The 20,300-nt window shown below is 40.7% G+C and overlaps 1 protein-coding gene across 1 annotated transcript in view; it reads right to left on the reverse strand.

Moving 5' to 3' along the window:
* LOC124143336 (neuronal acetylcholine receptor subunit alpha-10-like) overlaps positions 1-19,706 on the reverse strand; it is a 118,223-nt gene extending 98,517 nt beyond the window's left edge. Inside the window, exon 1 of the mRNA XM_046512270.2 lies at positions 17,677-19,706. Coding sequence (XP_046368226.1) covers positions 17,677-17,755 — 79 coding nt within the window. The 5' untranslated portion in view covers positions 17,756-19,706. The remainder of the gene's footprint in view (positions 1-17,676) is intronic.
* Positions 19,707-20,300: the final 594 nt, after the last annotated feature.

Genomic DNA, 20,300 nt, shown 5'->3' on the forward strand with positions numbered 1-20,300 from the left:
GTGTCATGCTGTAATACTGAGATGTATCTTCTTCTGTAACAATGTATTTCATTCCTTGCCTCCCTAATGTGTATCATGCTGTAATACTGAGATGAATCTTTCGCTTTAATAATGTATTTCATTCCTTGCCTCCCTGCTGTGTGTCATGCTGTAATACTGAGATGTATCTTCCTCTGTAATAAAGTATTTCATTCCTTGCCTCCCTGGTGTGGGTCATGCTGTAATACTCAGATGTATCTTCCTCTGTAACAATGTTCTTCATTCCTTGCCTCCCTGGTGTGTATCATGCTGTAATACTGAGATGTATCTTCCGCTGTAACAACGTGTTTCATTCCTTGCCTTCCTGGTGTGTATCATGCTGTAATATCTAGATGTATCTTCCGCTGTAACAATGTATTTCATTCCTTGCCTCCCTGGTGTGGATCATGCTGTAATACTGAGATGTATCTTCCTCTGTAACAATGTATTTCATTCCTTGCCTCCCTGGTGTGGATCATGCTGTAATACTGAGATGTATCTTCCTTGTAACAATGTATTTCATTCCTTGCCTCCCTGGTGTGGATCATGCTGTAATACCTAGATGTATCTTCCGCTGTAACAATGTATTTCATTCCTTGCCTCCCTGGTGTGTATTATGCTGTAATACTGAGATGTATCTTCCTCTGTAACAATGTATTTCATTCCTAGCCTCCCTGGTGTGTATCATGCTGTAATACTGAGATGTATCTTCCTCTTTAACAATGTATTTCATTCCTAGCCTCCCTGGTGTGTATCATGCTGTAATACCTAGATGTATCTTCCTCTGTAACAATGTATTTCATTCCTAGCCTCCCCGGTGTATATCATGTTGTAATACTGAGATGTATCTTCCTCTGTAACAATGTATTTCATTCCTCACCTCCCTGGTGTGGATCATGCTGTAATACTGAGATGTATCTTCCTCTGTAACAATGTATTTCATTCCTTGCCTCCCTGGTGTGGATCATGCTGTAATACTGAGATTTATCTTCCGCTGTAACAATGTATTTCATTCCTTGCCTCCCTGGCGTGTATCATGTTGTAATACTGAGATGTATCTTCCTCTGTAACAATGTATTTCATTCCTTGCCTCCCTGGCGTGTATCATGTTGTAATACTGAGATGTATCTTCCTCTGTAACAATGTATTTCATTCCTCATCTCCCTGGTGTGTATCATGTTGTAATACTGAGATGTATCTTCCTCTGTAACAATGTGTTTCATTCCTTGCCTCCCTGGCGTGTATCATGCTGTAATACTGAGATGTATCTTCCTCTGTAACAATGTGTTTCATTTCTTGCCTCCCTGGTGCGTATCATGCTGTAATACTGAGATGTATCTTCCTCTGTAACAATGTGTTTCATTCCTTGCCTCCCTGGCGTGTATCATGCTGTAATACCTAGATGTATCTTCCTCTGTAACAATGTATTTCATTCCTTGCCTCCCTGGTGTGGATCATGCTGTAATACCTAGATGTATCTTCCTTGTAACAATGTATTTCATTCCTTGCCTCCCTGGCGTGTATCATGTTGTAATACTGAGATGTATCTTCCTCTGTAACAATGTATTTCATTCCTAGCCTCCCTGGTGTGTATCATGCTGTAATACTGAGATGTATCTTCCTCTGCAACAATGTATTTTATTCCTTGCCTCCCTGGTGTGTATCATGCTGTAATGCTGAGATGTATCTTCATCTGTAACAATGTATTTCATTCCTTGCCTCCCTGGTGTGTATCATGCTGTAATACTGAGATGTATCTTCCTCTGTAACAATGTATTTCATTCCTAGCCTCCCTGGTGTGTATCATGCTGTAATACTGAGATGTATCTTCCTCTGCAACAATGTATTTTATTCCTTGCCTCCCTGGTGTGTATCACGCTGTAATGCTGAGATGTATCTTCCTCTGTAACCATGTGTTTCATTCCTTGCCTCCCTGGTGTGTATCACGCTGTAATACTGAGATGTATCTTCATCTGTAACAATGTATTTTATTCCTAGCCTCCCTGGTGTGTATCATGCTGTAATACTGAGATGTATCTTCCTATGTAACAATGTGTTTCATTCCTTGCCTCCCTGATGTGTATCATGCTGTAATACTGAGATGTATCTTCCTATGTAACAATGTATTTCATTCCTAGCCTCCCTGGTGTGTATCATGCTGTAATACCTAGATGTATCTTCCTCTGCAACAATGTATTTCATTCCTAGCCTCCCTGGTGTGTATCATGCTGTAATACTGAGATGTATCTTCCTCTGTAACAATGTATTTTATTCCTTGCCTCCCTGGTGTGTATCATGCGTTAATTCCTAGATGTATCTTCCTCTGTAACAATGTATTTCATTCCTAGCCTCCCTGGTGTATATCATGTTGTAATACTGAGATGTATCTTCCTCTGTAACAATGTATTTTATTCCTTGCCTTCTTGGTGTGTATCATGCTGTAATACTGAGATGTATCTTCCTCTGTAACAATGTATTTCATTCCTAGCCTCCCTGGTGTGTATCATGCTGTAATACTGAGATGTATCTTCCTCTGCAACAATGTATTTTATTCCTTGCCTCCCTGGTGTGTATCATGCTGTAATGCTGAGATGTATCTTCCTCTGTAACAATGTGTTTCATTCCTTGCCTCCCTGGTGTGTATCACGCTGTAATACTGAGATGTATCTTCATCTGTAACAATGTATTTTATTCCTAGCCTCCCTGGTGTGTATCATGCTGTAATACTGAGATGTATCTTCCTATGTAACAATGTGTTTCATTCCTTGCCTCCCTGGTGTGTATCATGCTGTAATACTGAGATGTACCTTCCTCTGTAACAATGTATTTCATTCCTAGCCTCCCTGGTGTATATCATGCTGTAATACTGAGATGTATCTTCCGCTGTAACAATGTATTTCATTCCTTGCCTCCCTGGTGTGTATCATGCTGTAATACTGAGATGTATCTTCCTCTGTAACAATGTATTTCATTCCTAGCCTCCCTGGTGTGTATCATGCTGTAATACCTAGATGTATCTTCCTCTGCAACAATGTATTTCATTCCTAGCCTCCCTGGTGTGTATCATGCTGTAATACTGAGATGTATCTTCCTCTGCAACAATGTATTTTATTCCTTGCCTCCCTGGTGTGTATCATGCGTTAATTCCTAGATGTATCTTCCTCTGTAACAATGTATTTCATTCCTAGCCTCCCTGGTGTATATCATGTTGTAATACTGAGATGTATCTTCCTCTGTAACAATGTATTTTATTCCTTGCCTTCTTGGTGTGTATCATGCTGTAATACTGAGATGTATCTTCCTCTGTAACAATGTATTTCATTCCTAGCCTCCCTGGTGTGTATCATGCTGTAATACTGAGATGTATCTTCCTCTGCAACAATGTATTTTATTCCTTGCCTCCCTGGTGTGTATCATGCTGTAATACTGAGATGTATCTTCCTCTGTAACAATGTGTTTCATTCCTTGCCTCCCTGGTGTGTATCACGCTGTAATACTGAGATGTATCTTCATCTGTTACAATGTATTTTATTCCTAGCCTCCCTGGTGTGTATCATGCTGTAATACTGAGATGTATCTTCCTATGTAACAATGTGTTTCATTCCTTGCCTCCCTGGTGTGTATCATGCTGTAATACTGAGATGTACCTTCCTCTGTAACAATGTATTTCATTCCTAGCCTCCCCGGTGTGTATCATGCTGTAATACTGAGATGTATCTTCCTCTGTAACAATGTATTTCATTCCTTGCCTCCCTGGTGTGTATCATGCTGTAATACTGAGATGTATCTTCCTCTGTAACAATGTATTTCATTCCTAGCCTCCCTGGTGTGTATCATGCTGTAATACCTAGATGTATCTTCCTCTGCAACAATGTATTTCATTCCTAGCCTCCCTGGTGTGTATCATGCTGTAATACTGAGATGTATCTTCCTCTGCAACAATGTATTTTATTCCTTGCCTCCCTGGTGTGTATCATGCGTTAATTCCTAGATGTATCTTCCTCTGTAACAATGTATTTCATTCCTAGCCTCCCTGGTGTATATCATGTTGTAATACTGAGATGTATCTTCCTCTGTAACAATGTATTTTATTCCTTGCCTTCTTGGTGTGTATCATGCTGTAATACTGAGATGTATCTTCCTCTGTAACAATGTATTTCATTCCTTGTCTCCCTGGTGTGTATCATGCTGTAATACTGAGATGTATCTTCCTATGTAACAATGTGTTTCATTCCTTGCCTTCCTGGTGTGTATCAAGCTGTTATACTGAGATGTATCTTTCGCTGTAACAACGAATTAAATTCCTTGTCTCCCTGGTGTGTATCATGTTTTAACACTAAGATGTATCTTTCGCTGTAACAATGAATTTAATTCCTTGCCTTCTTGGTGTGTATCATGCTGTAATACTGAGATGTATATTTCGCTGTAACAATGAATTTCATTCCTAGCCTCCCTGGTGTGTATCATGCTGTAATACCTAGATGCATCTTCCTATGTAACAATGTATTTTATTCCTAGCCTCCCTGGTGTGTATCATGCTGTAATACTGAGATGTATCTTCCTATGTAACAATGTATTTTATTCCTAGCCTCCCTGGTGTGTATCATGCTGTAATACCTAGATGTATCTTCCTCTGTAACAATATATTTCATTCCTAGCCTCCCTGGTGTGTATCATGCTGTAATACCTAGATGTATCTTCCTCTGTAACCATGTATTTCATTCCTAGCCTCCCTGGTGTGTATCATGCTGTAATACTGAGATGTATCTTCCTCTGTAACAATGTATTTTATTCCTAGCCTCCCTGGTGTGTAATATGCTGTAATACTGAGATGTATCTTCATCTGTAACAATGTATTTCATTCCTAGCCTCCCTGGTGTGTATCATGCTGTAATACTGAGATGTATCTTCCTCTGCAACAATGTGTTTCATTCCTTGCCTCCCTGGTGTGTATCATGCTGTAATACTGAGATGTATCTTCATCTGTAACAATGTATTTCATTCCTTGCCTCCCTGGTGTGTATCATGCTGTAATACTGAGATGTATCTTCCTCTGCAACAATGTGTTTCATTCCTTGCCTCCCTGGTGTGTATCATGCTGTAATACTGAGATGTATCTTCATCTGTAACAATGTATTTCATTCCTTGCCTCCCTGGTGTGTATCATGCTGTAATACTGAGATGTATCTTCCTCTGCAACAATGTGTTTCATTCCTTGCCTCCCTGGTGTGTATCATGCTGTAATACTGAGATGTATCTTCCTCTGTAACAATGTATTTCATTCCTTGCCTCCCTGGTGTGTATCATGCTGTAATACTGAGATGTATCTTCCTCTGTAACAATGTATTTTATTCCTTGCCTCCCTGGTGTGTATCATACTGTCAAACTGAGATGTATCTTCCTCTGTAACAATGTATTTCATTCCTTGCCTCCCTGGTGTGTATCATGCTGTCAAACTGAGATGTATCTTCCTCTGTAACAATGTATTTCATTCCTTGCCTCCCTGGTGTGTATCATGCTGTAATACTGAGATGTATCTTCCTCTGTAACAATGTATTTCATTCCTTGCCTCCCTGGTGTGTATCATGCTGTAATACCTAGATGTATCTTCCTATGTAACAATGTATTTCATTCCTAGCCTCCCTGGTGTGTATCATGCTGTAATACCTAGATGTATCTTCCTCTGTAACAATGTATTTCATTCCTAGCCTCCCTGGTGTGTATCATGCTGTAATACCTAGATGTATCTTCCTCTGTAACCATGTATTTCATTCCTAGCCTCCCTGGTGTGTATCATGCTGTAATACTGAGATGTATCTTCCTCTGTAACAATGTATTTCATTCCTTGCCTCCCTGGTGTGTATCATGCTGTAATACTGAGATGTATCTTCCTCTGCAACAATGTGTTTCATTCCTTGCCTCCCTGGTGTGTATCATGCTGTAATACTGAGATGTATCTTCCTCTGTAACAATGTATTTCATTCCTTGCCTCCCTGGTGTGTATCATGCTGTAATACTGAGATGTATCTTCCTCTGTAACAATGTATTTTATTCCTTGCCTCCCTGGTGTGTATCATACTGTCAAACTGAGATGTATCTTCCTCTGTAACAATGTATTTCATTCCTTGCCTCCCTGGTGTGTATCATGCTGTCAAACTGAGATGTATCTTCCTCTGTAACAATGTATTTCATTCCTTGCCTCGCTGGTGTGTATCATGCTGTGATACTGAGATGTATCCTCCTCTGTAACAATGTATTTCATTCCTTGCCTCCCTGGTGTGTATCATGCTGTAATACTGAGATGTATCTTCCTCTGTAACAATGTATTTCATTCCTTGCCTCCCTGGTGTGTATCATGCTGTAATACTGAGATGTATCTTCCTCTGTAACCATGTGTTTCATTCCTTGCCTCCCTGGTGTGTATCATGCTGTAATACTGAGATGTATCTTCCTCTGTAACAATGTATTTCATTCCTTGCCTCCCTGGTGTGTATTATGCTGTAATACCTAGATGTATCTTCCTCTGTAACAATGTATTTTATTCCTTGCCTCCCTGGTGTGGATCACGCTGTATATCTGAGATATCTTTCAAGCAGTAACAATGTAACAAATGTTATTTTTAGGATTACACCTCCTTAGTAAAGTACAATCTTCAATAACTTTTGGGGGTTGAGTCCCATTCGGGCTTCGTACCCACACACTCAGAGTGAGGCATCAAATCGCCAGCACAGCAATCTAACCACTCAGCCAGGGAAGCTTCTACAAAAATGCAAGTCTGGGTCACGTACTTTGTGTATCCTGATAAGTGTAAATTGGCACGGCTCCCATGGCCGATAGCCATGAATACACAATGACTTGAGGGAGTGGTCAAATGTTAAAAGTGTAATATTTGGGATTACATTTGCTCAGTAAAGTACGGGACTCAACCCCAAAAATATAAACTTGTACTTTACTAAGAAAATGCAATCCCAAATTTAAAATTTGCTACATATAACCACTTTTTGAAAGGCACTGTGTATTTATATTGTCACAATGTATTTATGTTTGCAAACCGTCACCCTCGTGTAGAAGATATCGAGCTTCAACTCTCTGAGGGTGGTGGAAACAGGGGTCGAGCATTGACCTGTATTTCACGAACATTAACGCCACGGAACAGACACACACGAACACACGTGCGATGCGGAAAAGATGTCTCATGCCCATGTTCCTGTGAATAATCGATGTTGTTTTACACAAATCAGGAACTGTCCGCACCATCATCCTTATAGCCCTGATTTAAATTGCTCCTCTCCGCGTCAGAACTTTTATTGATAACCGTGGCAATGTTAACCGATATTTTCGTTAAAACAACAAACATGAAACGTTTGACCTAGAATCCGTTTCTAATTGAAAGGGAGCAATCATTTGATCTTCTGGGGAGGCGTAATCATAGGGAAAGCAAAAGTGTTCCCTTTTCGTCTAACCTCTGAGACCTGCTGACTTGCATACCATACCATCCTGTACGGGAGACTATATTATAGTAAAAAAAAATACAGTTCGTTAATTATATTTATTTAAAAAAAAACAAAAAACGTTGGAAAAAAAAAAATTGAGTTTCTGAACTTAGGATCTCAAACCAAAATCAAAACCAAATGACCCTGTGGAGTGTACAGTGACTTAGTGAGTTGCTGAGTGTGGATCTGAAAAGTATGGTGTTGTTGGACCCAAAGCATTATTTTCTCCTATTTTCAGAGAAAACAACTTCGAACATATATTCTGCCTCAAAGAAAGTACCCTTGCGAATAACCTTAGCGTGTCTTATCCATTTAGGAAACCCAGTCAGGCTGCACGAACAGAAATAGACGCGTACGTTGCCGCCGTCTGGAGATGTCTGACCCAGAGGAGCACGTAAAACGTAACCTCCAGAAATACCATCTATTATAAATGCAATACACTTCAATCTACCCTTCGATCTCACAGTCTCTAGAAGTCTATGCGCATCTTAAAGTTCAGATGCAGTTCCAAAATATTTCTTGTAAGCCAAGTAAAACCATCATCTCTAAAAGGTTATGATAATCTCGACACAATTTCCATATTTGTTAAATCTCTTTTACCGATAACGAATTTGAACAAAAACCCAAATTCAGAAATGACGCCATAAAAACATCCACTGTATCTCTTTATGAATAATGTCCCAAGCGTCCGAGAGATCCCGTTATCGGTTTGCTCTTAATGCTTGCGACCGTCTCCGTGGTCTAGTGGTAGAGCGTCCGCCCGGAGAGCGGAAGGTCTTGGGTTCGATCCCCGACCGCGTAATACCAAAAGACGTTAAAAGATGGTACTTGTTGTTATCCTGTCTGGCGCTCAGCATTAAGGGCTAAAACAAGGACTGGTCGGCTCGGAGTCAGTATACTGTGTCTGAGTGGGGTATTCATGTTACACCGCGGCATGGTATCTCAGTGTGCTAGCACTATAAATCGGCATCAGTCCGGACTAGTACAAGCAGCCACACACACACACGTGCATGCACGTCGCTATATAAGTGCAATAATCTTGGACGCGACGTTAAACCCCATTTCACCTCACCTCATCTTAATGCTTGCATAAAGCAGTCAGTTCCGTAAAAGCACCGCGGTTGTGTGACCCGGTGCCATTATAATCCCTACCCGTACTACACATCGACTTTATGGATATAGTTATTTATACCCTTGACCTATCACGAACAGAAGACGCCACGCCGCATTATGACGTAACGTAAAGATGGCGGTCGACGCCACATGCGGGAATCAATTGTTCCCGCTGTCGTTGCCGATTGATTTCGATATAGACCCGGTACAATGAATACAAATTGTCTAGAAAGGCATAACACTTGATTTCCGGCTGAACCTGCGATTCATTATTTGCTTTTTCCACCGCCGTCACTGCACCGATGCAAAGTGACAGGCAGCGCGTTAGCAGAGTTGCTGTATAAAGCGGGACACTGTTTACTTGAGGGTTGGGGGCAGGTTTATGTGTGAGACGCCGGGGTCGGCGACATGAACGGCGTGGCGCGACATGCACAACCTACTGTTTACCTTTACACCGGACAAGTCTGAATATGGGAACAAAATGGGCACTATGATATATTGGAAAAAGTGTAATTAGAAGTTGCGTAGTGTGGAGGTTCACGGTCCCGATCAATTCTGAAGTTGTTTTCAATTTTCGATTTATCAATTTAATGTGGTCGGAATGCAATACCATCGATCATGGCATATCGATTATGGAGTAATAAGGTGACGTTGTCAGAACCCGGACAGATCAGCTAAATATTTTTTTTACGTTTCTGTTTCCATGGTTATAAATCTAAATGTATAGTTCTCCGTCGCATGAAGCATAATTATTCTTTATAGAATTGTTTTCGTTCCGCCCTCTGTTACGAGGTTTTATCGACCGGGTATAAAGCATCATGCACCATTACTGCTCACATGACCCGAGAGATCATCTGCAAAATGTTCACCGATTTGCAGTGGTTCATTCATATATCTTTCACAGCTACTTTGCCATTTACGCCAAATAGAATCTGTTTCGGTGGATAATTTAGACTTATTACAAGTATTTATTCTAAGGCATTGACAATAAGGAGATAAACATGCTGTGTTTTCAATGTAGAGCTAGGTTACCTGTAGATTTAACCGGGCTAAATTGAATTTGGAACCGAACGCGCGGCCATATTTCCACAGTCAGTCTGTTTTTGTTTAACACTGTCTCAAAAGGATTTGGTTTGTTTCTTGTTTATCTCCGCACTCAGTGGATCATAGATCCATGACGGCGGTATGTAAATAATCGAGTCTGCACCAGACAATCTGGTGATTGACATCATGAGCATCGATCGTCGAAATAGGGATACGATATCAATGACATGCATAAACCAAGGCAGCGAGCATGAGCACCCAATCAATAAGAAAGCAGTACGCACTAACAAGTGCGTTGAAACCCGTTCCTTACCCAATACATGTTTTAAATTTTTTAACGATCACTCTTAACGAGTTTAGAAGCAAGACACGTTGTTCAAGTTATTGCGACATGTGCCAGTTTTGTTTGGAAGTTTAACTAGTATTCTGTAGCAGTCCGGTAGTCCACAGAAGTATCGTAACAGGTCAACATCAGCACCGAGAGCTTCTAAATTAAGCACATCAGTTCGGTTATATACAATGTATGATCTTCGCCCGCTGCTGTTTCTTCCAAAGCATTATGAAAGGTAAGGGACATTTTCGTGATTTCGACCTTTGGAAACAAGCTAAATATGCCAAAAGGGCGGGAATGCGGATTCACGAGAACGCGATTAGGCAAAAATCTCGCGTTCTCGCTATTTTGCATTGTAGTGTTTTTTTAATTTCAAGTACGCGAAAATGTGACTTTTTGATTTGTAGTACAGTTTCGCAATGTCACAATCAGTCCACAAAAACACAAAATCGCGAGAATGCGAATTTCATTTTCTCGCGTTCACGCACTAATGAATAAATGCAAACAGATTGATGGTACATGCCTGTATTACCAAAATATGATCATGTGATTGATATTTGATAAATCAGTTTTTATTCACAAGGACAACAAAGATTGGGCACAATATGTCACAACTCAGAAAGCCCCCTTCCCAGTGCAAAAAAAGTATTTACTAACAGAGAGAAGCAGAAGGAAACATGACTTTAATTTTTTTTTAAATATACTGAAAAATATTAACCAAACATATTCATGATCCCTCATTGCTGTAAAAAGCGACCTCTCGGGATCGGGTAGTCAGACTTGCTAACTTGGTTGATGCATGTCATCGTATCCCATTCAGCAACCCATACTTGCCGTAAAAGGTGACTGTGCTTGTCGTAAAAGGCGACTAACGGGATCGGGTGGTCAGCCTGAGGCTCGCTGACTTGGTCGATACATGTCATGAATCCCAATTGTGTGGATTGATGCTCATGATGTCAATCACCGTATTGTCTGGTCCAACCTCGAGTTTGTACAGACCATCGTCATATAGCTGGAATATTGTGCGACGTTACACAACAAACAAACTTAAACCAGGCTTGACACATTGAGTGAGTGAGAGGTTTTACGCCGATTTATGATATTAATCACTGGATTGTCTGGTCCAGATTCGATTATTTACAGACCGCCGTCATAAAGCTGGAATATTGCTGGGTGCGGCGTTAAACAACAAACAAACCAAACCAAACCATTTGCGTAGATCGATGCTCATGATGCCAATCACTGGATTGTCTGGTCCAGACTCGATTATTTACAGACCGCCGTCACACACAACTGGAATATTGCTGGGTGCGGCGTTAAACAACAAACAAACAAACAAACAAACAAACAAACAAACAAACCCAAACTTTCTTCAGTTCAGTTTTGGTTCAGTGTTGGGATTTATTTGTGGGCAACACTACATGATCGTTGTAGCTGAGGTTTTAGCTCCCATTTAACACTACTGCTCATATCAGGAACTAGCTTAATTTTAGTTTGTAGAAACTTCAGTTTAGCTATTTAAAATTATTTTTCTTGAAGTTTGATAAAATGAACATTTTATTAAGTAGTGATAAACGTTTTCACACGGGGAACTACAGAGACAGTTTCGGCTGTCTATTGAACCAATTCTAAACAAGCCATAATTTAAAGGACTGTCTGAGTAGGGAGATTTTGTAAGCAAAATACTTTACTTCCTTAAACCACAGGAAAAATAAATAGGAACACATTTAGTTCCTATTTTGTTTTCAAGAGCTTAGAGTGCAGGATTCTCAAATTGATGGAGGCAAATCATTCATAATTTTACATTAGACGGAAGTAATGACAGACTTAATGGCTGTGTTCTAATGAATGATATTGTATATTTCGTGTATTTCTCAGCTTGTACACAGATATTACATCAATAGTATTTGGTAAAAGTTCACACAAGTAAGAACGGGTTACACAGTTCTGATTTTTTAAATACAAGCTTGCGATTTCCCCTTCTTACTGGAAGTGCTTTGCAACCAGTGTGTGATTGCATCATGGAAACAGTTAGATAGCTGACATTTCTGTCCCTATTTATGTATGGAAACAGTGATGACAATTCGCCATGGCTCGTCTCACATGGATGAACCCCTACACCCACGCAACGTTCTTCAAGAATTGATAACCTGATTCATCCGACAGCAGTTTTGCTGTTTCAGTTTATGTTGGTTGGTTGGTTTGTTGTTTAACGCCGCACTCAGCAAAATTCCAGCCATATGACGGCGGTCTGTAAATAATCGAGTCTGGACCAGACAATTCATTGGTTAATGTCATGAGCATCGATCCACGCAATTGGGACCGATGACATGCATCAACCAAGTCAGCGAGCCTGACCACCCGATCCCGTTAGTTACGACAAGCATAGTCGCCTTATACGGCAAGCTTGGTTTGCTGAAGACCTATTCTACCCCGGATCTTCACGGGTTGTTTCAGTTTATGATATAGTCGGAATCGTAAAATGGAGTCTGCTTTCGGCAGAACTTTCTTAGGATTATGGGAGGAATTTAACTTCCTGTTGCCATACGAAAGGGGGGTAACTCTAACATAATTACCTCCATTTCGTTTGGGAACAGGACGTAACATTCTATAACCCAAGCTAGTTGAGGATGAAGTGTTGGAGATTTAACAAGCGCTCCCGGGAGACCCGATTTCGCACTCAGTATTTGTACATTCCCCTTGTATCGTGTACAGTCTTAAGTTCTCAAAACGTTTGTGTTATCAACGTGTTCATATTTTAGCATGTTTAAACATGGGTACATAGCGTGACATGTGAGCCCGTTTCATGTGTATTAACTTAACCTGTTCAGATCAAACTCGCAATACTTTGTTCCGTTTAGGACAAAAACCCAATTCTAAACACATCTGATCCCGCGACATATGCTTACAGTGTATTCCTAAAGTGGACATTGCATATGTGACACTATGAAGTGCATGTCATCGTATCCCAATTGCCTAGATCAAAGTTGATGATGTTCATTGCTTGAGTGTCAGGTCAGACTGCCGTTTGAGCGTCCGCCACGAGTGCGGAAGGTCCTGGGTTCGATTCCCGGCCGCGTCATACTAAAAGACGTTAAAGGATGGTACTTGTTGTTACCCTGTCTGGTGCTCGGCATTAAGGGGCTAAAACTAGGACTGGTCGGCTCGGAGTTAGTATACTGTCTCTGAGTGGGGTATTCATGTTAATCTGCGGCATGGTATCTCAGTGGGCTAGCACTATGAATCGACATCAGTCCGGACTAGTACAAGCAACCACACGCACACACGTGTATGCACTTCACTATATAAGGGCAAAAATGGACGCGACGTTAAACCCCATTCACCTCACCTCACTATGACGAGCGTTTCATAAATTCAGTAATATTATGATTTTTTTTAATATTCATCTCATGCATATTTGACATTCTGATATTATTACAATTTATTCCAAACCCGGGAAACCAAAACCTATATATTGTCCTCAAATAATATTAACTTATGCATTATGAGAAGAGCTATTCACATCGGCATTGATCAGTGACAAGGGGCCATCTAACCACGGTTATGACCTTGAGTTCAGTACAGAGTGCGGGGGTCCAATTTACTCCCCGGTAATCCGGGTTTTCCGGTCAGCAGGGGGGCCGGAGGGGGATTAAATCAGGGACGTCATTGATTAGAAAGCCACACTGAGCCAGCGTCCACGACGTGAACATCGTCGTTAGGTCAAGAGTAATCTGACCAGGGCGATGAAAAAGGCGCCAAAACGCACGCGGTAAGGAATGAATTAATTGTATCATGTATTTGATAGATATATATTACGGCCATGAGACAAAGGTTCCGTTAATATCATGATGTGTTTTGGCGAATCGTTCAATTCACAGCATAAGTCGGGGGTATACTCAGCTATGTATACGTGATCATATCACGTTCGTTACTGGAACTGCTCTGTGGACACTTTCTGTGAACACGTTTCTAGATAGAGCTTTTGTTTAGCACACGAATATGGACAACGCTTGGAAATAACCAGTGTTGAATCATTCTGTTTAATTAATCTACTTAGTTTAAACGTTAATAACAAACCAAGCTCCCCAAATAGAAGCTCAAGCGCTGGTGGTAATCACGTTATAAGTTTGAGCAAGCCTGTGTGAGTGGTCGGGTAGTCTAGTGGTTAAAGTCTTCGCTCGTCACGCCGAACATCCCGGTTCGATTCCCAACGTGGGCACAGTGTGTGAAGCCCCTGCCGCGATATAGCTGGAATTTTACTAAATTTATAATCGGCGTCCAAACACAACTCATCCGATCACAACAAATGTGTAAGCTGTTGTTACCGTGTACTATTAAATTAAAGCGAGAGGTTGTCGGTAGTATTACAGAAATGCACTGTGTCTCATTGTAATGCTGTAACACTGCATGCCACACAGCATTTCCTACATAAAATACTATAACATTGGACTCAGGAGAGATGCACTATTTCTCCCTGTACCAAAGCAACCTGAAGGTATGTATATTTCTCCATGCATTTCTGTAACACTGTTCCTTAGAGCGGTGCACTATTTCTCCATGTACCAATGCACTCTGGAGCTATGTATTATTTCTCCATGTAATTCTGTAACACTGTCCTCTGGAGCGGTGCATTATTCATCCATGTACCAATGTACTCTGGAACTATGTGTTATTTCTCCATGTAATTCTGTGACACTGCTCTCAGAGCCATGTATTATTGCTCGATGTATTTCTGTAAGACTGTTCTCAGAGCTATGTATACTTCTCCATGTACCAATGTATTCTGGAACTATGTGTTATTTCTCCATGTAATTATGTGACACTGCTCTCAGAGCTTTGTGTTATTTCTCCATGTACCAATGTACTCTGGAACTATGTGTTATTTCTCCATGTAATTCTGTGACACTGCTCTCAGAGCTATGTATTATTTCTCCACGTGCCAATGTACTCTGGAGCTATGTGTTATTTCTCTATGTTATTCTGTGACACTGCTCTCAGAGCTATGTATATTTCTCCATGTATTTCTGTAACACTGTTCTCTAGAGCTGTGCACTATTTCTCCATGCACCAATGTACTGTGGAACTATGTGTTATTTCTCCATTTAATTCTGTAACGCTGCTCTCAGAGCTATGTATATTTCTCCATGTAATTCTGTGACACTGCTCTCAGAGCTATGTATATTTCTCCATGTATTCTGTAACACTGTTCTCTAGAGCGTTGCACTATTTCTCCATGTACCAATGTAACATGGCGCGTGTGTGTATCTCATGGTCTCACGTGTCAACACCACCTCCTACAGAAGAGTGCTGATCCTCGCGTATGTCCACCAACATTAGGGATGTGAATAAATATCATATTACAGGATTTAATGGACCGACAGGGATTCCTCCTCCAGTACTGACACTGACCACTGACATTTCCACTTATGTCAGTTCATAAGGCAACAACATGCTACAACCGTAGTTGGACGAGGTGAGATAATGTTACACAGCCGAGGAAGGACTTAAGTCAAGTCATATTATATCGAGAATGTCTGGAGACTACTCAGTCACGTCGTACACAATGTTGAAATCATCAAAACCTCACGTCATACACAATGTTGAAATCATCAAAACTTCACGTCATACACACTATTGAAATCATCAAAACCTCGCGTCATACACAATGTGGAAATCATCAAAACCTCACGTCATACACAATGTTGAAATCAACAAAACCTCACGTCATACATAATGTTGAAATCATCAAAACCTCACGTCATACATAATGTTGAAATCATCAAAACCTCACGTCATACACACTGTTGAAGTCATCAAAACCTCACGTGATACATAATATTGAAATCATCAAAACCTCACGTCATACATAATGTTGAAATCATCAAAACCTCACGTCATACATAATGTTGAAATCATCAAAACCTCACGTCATACACACTGTTGAAGTCATCAAAACCTCACGTGATACACGATGTGGATATCATCAAAACATCACGTCATACATAATGTTGAAATCATCAAAACCTCACGTCATACACAATGTTAAAGTCATCAAAACCTCACGTCATACACACCGTTGAAATCGTCAAAATCTCACATCATACACGGTGTGAACTTCAATCAAAACCTCACTTCATACACAATGTTGAAATCATCAAAACCTCACGTCATACACAATGTAAATTTCATCAAAACCTCACGTCATACACACTGTTGAAATCATCAAAACCTCACGTCATACACAATGTTGAAATCATTAAACCCTCACATCATACACACTGTTGAAATCATCAAAATCTCACGTCATACACACTGTTGAAATCATCAAAACCTCACATCATACACACTGTTGAAATCATCGAAACCTCACGTGATACACGATGTGGATATCATCAAAACATCACGTCATACACGATGTGGATATCATCAAAAATATCACGTCATACACACTGTTGAAAATCGTCAAAACCTCACGTCATACACAATGTTGAAATCATCACATCCTCACGTCATACACAATGTTAAAATCAGCAAAACCTCACGTCATACACAATGTTGAAATCATCAAAACCTCACGTCATACGCAATGTTAAAATCATCAAAACCTCACGTCATACACAATGATGACTTCATCAAAAGTCACTCCATACACAATGTTAAAATCGTCAAAACCTCACGTCATACAGTGTTGAAATCATCAAAAGCTCACCTAGTAGATATTTTTTATTTTGAAATCATCAAAATTTTAGGTCGTACAAAAATAGCCAAAACCTAACATATTACGTCAATTTGAAATCACCCAACACCAGAGACGTAATACACCATGTTGAAATTATCAACAACCAGTGACGTAATACATCATGTTAAAACCATCAACAACCAGTGACGTAATACACCCTGTTGAAAAAGTGACCTTCTATAACATTGATAGGACGAGGCAGTAAATACTAAATACGCGATGTTTTTTCTGGTGTTATTTAATTATGGCATTGCTTCAGTTATAAGCCTTAAACTGCCCAGAGAGAATAATCCTTTAGTCGAGTCAAGATCCGTTGCTCGCTAGTACATGTGAGTGAGTGAGTTTGGTTTTACGCCGATTTTGGCAATATTCCAGCAATATCACGGCAGGGGACATCAGAAATTGACTTCACACATTGTACCCATGTCGGGAATCGAACCCGGGTCTTCGGCGTGACGAGCGAACGCTTTAACCACTAGGCCACCCGACCGCCCCAAGTACATGTATGAATCACACGAGGAGAAAAAAATTTGTATGACCGGCATGTATAATGGGCGTGAAGCAATGAAAATAAATCCTGAACTTAATTAAAAATAATTTAAAGTCAATTTAAAACGACGTCATCAAGTTGGGCGAATATATAGATATAGATGTGAAAGGTTTAATGTGTATGGAGTAGATTCAAAACACCAGAAAATGTTGTTTTTTGTCTCTTGTAAAATTTCGTACATTGCTTGATATACTGTGACATCATTGTACAGTCTGAATAATGGATAATGGCATTCCGAATACAATTTTCATATGGTCATCCATGACAAAATATCTTGGAAAATTTATCAACGTCAATATTCGGGGTAGTTTATGTCGAGCATAAATATGATATAATAAATATAAAAACAGTTCAGTGACAGAATATATCAATGAGTGCAACTTACCCTGTCCAGATGCTTGGAACAGGAACATCATCATCATCACCACGGTAGATATCCAGGAGTTTACCATGGAGCCCCACATGTTGCAGAGCCGTTATACAACACCTCTTGCAACACACACCAACAGGTAACCGTGCAACACACACCAACAAGTGATCTTGCAACACACACCAACAAGTGATCTTGCAACACACACCAAAATGTGATCTTCAACTCACGCCAAAATGTGATCTTGAACTCACGCCAAAACGTGATCTTGAACTCACACCAAACTGTGAGCTAGCAGCTCACACCAACACTGAGGACCTTCGACAACTTGAAGTATTCCCAACAGCTCCTCTCATACATATAACAGTAGCGAGAGTGTGTCTGTTACTACTATAACAGTATGTTATCCCGTGTCCTGGATAAAGCTCAAGGCTTCAGCGTGTTTGAGCGAAACCAATAACAATGACCAGTATTGAAATCCAACTTGTCTTTTTGCCACGACGCAATTCTGGATCATTAAGACCTTTGACTTTTCGTGTAAAGGCTGCTAGAATAAAATCACTGCTCTAATGCCTTCGTATGTAACGAGAAAGTCCCTGGGTTACTTTCTGAGACGCGTCTTGTGAAAAACATGATGTAAGCGCTACCCATCTCCTTACTGTTGATTGTATATCCTGTGCAGTCAGTATAATCGGTCTTCGATGCGGCAGAACGAGCTGCCTTCTCCTATGCAGTGATATCTAACAATTGTGATGGTCCCTAACACAACTTTCAAATTGGATTTATTGTCCACCGTTCTTCTGCAATTGGAACAGACGCTTTTGTAAGCCGGGTTCGTTGCCGCTGTTGATTGTGAACCGCCAACTGTTGTCTGTGGTTGACGAAACTCCAAACTCCAAGTACCTAGGTATCTTCTTTTTAAAGTCCAGGTTGTATATATTAGTGTCTCTTTATTAACTATGCACGCAGTCTATACCTGAACTAGTTCCACACAAATAAGGTATACGGTATCGTCAATATACAGCTGTCACTTAATCCATAGTATAGTGTACATATACCGCTTATATTCCCAGGGAATTGTATGATCTCTTAAATCACCGTGCGCACTGCCACCGCGTTGGTTCCGTTACTGGGCCGGTGATACAATGTGCTACGAAGTTTGTTATACTCCTCCATCAATATATGCTGCGGTCGTTAAAGCAGCACATCGCTTGACTTCAAAGCGTGGCAGTTGTCACTCGCTTCATCCCTCGAGTCTAAAGTCTCTTTCTCGTAGGTTGATGCTTGTTGCAGCCACTCAGTGCTGTATCCTGTGATACACGTGGGGAGGCTGATTGCTGCATCCCAGCAAATGCACCAGCTTAAAGTATCCACACCGCTACTTGTCGATAACGGCTTCTCGTCTTTACTCTCACAACTTTCTTGTCAGCCGCCGTGGTCAGTCAGCATGGATCAGGGCTCTTCCATCTGCAGGCGAGATATGTCGCCGAGAGTGTGATGACTATGCGCGAGCATGAACGATATTTGTGATTACGACCGTTTGGGTCACATTTAACTTCAGCCAAGTCGGACACTGTCCTTTGTCCCGAGCAAGCGGATATTTAGTCAGTTGTGGCTCACGTCATCCGCGTGATACCAAACCATCAAACCCTAATCCATCATCGATGACCGCTGTTGGACCTTCTCACAACAGAAGCTTTGAGTCTTGTAATTCCTCAATATTCCGATCCTTTGTATGCTATATTGATAGGACAATGGTCACCCCTTCTCAATGCAATACAGAAAAGTGATATATTCCAAATCAATGGCAGTGTAACAATCCAGTGTCACTGATTCTCAAAGAAACACAGAAGAGGATTTATCTTTTCTTGACAACACAGTCGGCGTCAACAGAAACCCACGGAGACACCGGGTTTTGACAACGATAGCGACGATACCCGGCGCAACAGCATCAGCGACGACACTAGGTGTTGGCAGCAATACCTGGAATTTACAACAAACAATAGCACCTGGTGTTTGTGGCAACCAACGAAGACACCCGGCGTTGACAGCAATCAGTTGAAACACCCACTTTCAATGCGTCTATGAGTCCACGTATGTTTCCATACGGCAAAACAACTTCCTTTATGAAATTAAAAAAAAATCACACTAACGTCACAAAGTCAAAATTACCAACGTTAAACATCCGTATACGACTTTCTATTGTTTCCAGAAAAAATTGTTCAAAGACTTCCTTCAAAATCTCAGAAGCTGTTCAGATCTCGCCAAGAAGGTCCGTCGCTGCCACTGTACAAATAATCATCTCATTGTTATCAATGTCAATTCCTCAGCCGTCAGATTCTACTTGAACCTATATACCCGCAGTCCGTCCTATATTCCTGGTAATGGCCAGCTAGCAGGTGCCCGTGCTGATTGACATGCCAGGAAAGAGATAGTGTCCAAGAGAAGGGCGGGGTCCAATTATGCGCACAAATAACAGTTCAGATTTCACTGGTAAACATTTTGTTATGTTTAAGCGATCGATGACCTATATACATATATAGGACACATCATGACAAGGCGGTTGGTGATCTTTGTGGTCCACTTACATCAACAGTGCCGGTCTGTTCTTGGTAATAAGAAACTTACCCACATTATAA

The sequence above is a fragment of the Haliotis rufescens genome, unplaced genomic scaffold (assembly GCF_023055435.1).
Source record: "Haliotis rufescens isolate VD_foot unplaced genomic scaffold, xgHalRufe1.0.p SCAF_14, whole genome shotgun sequence".
NCBI classification, from domain to species: domain Eukaryota; kingdom Metazoa; phylum Mollusca; class Gastropoda; order Lepetellida; family Haliotidae; genus Haliotis; species Haliotis rufescens.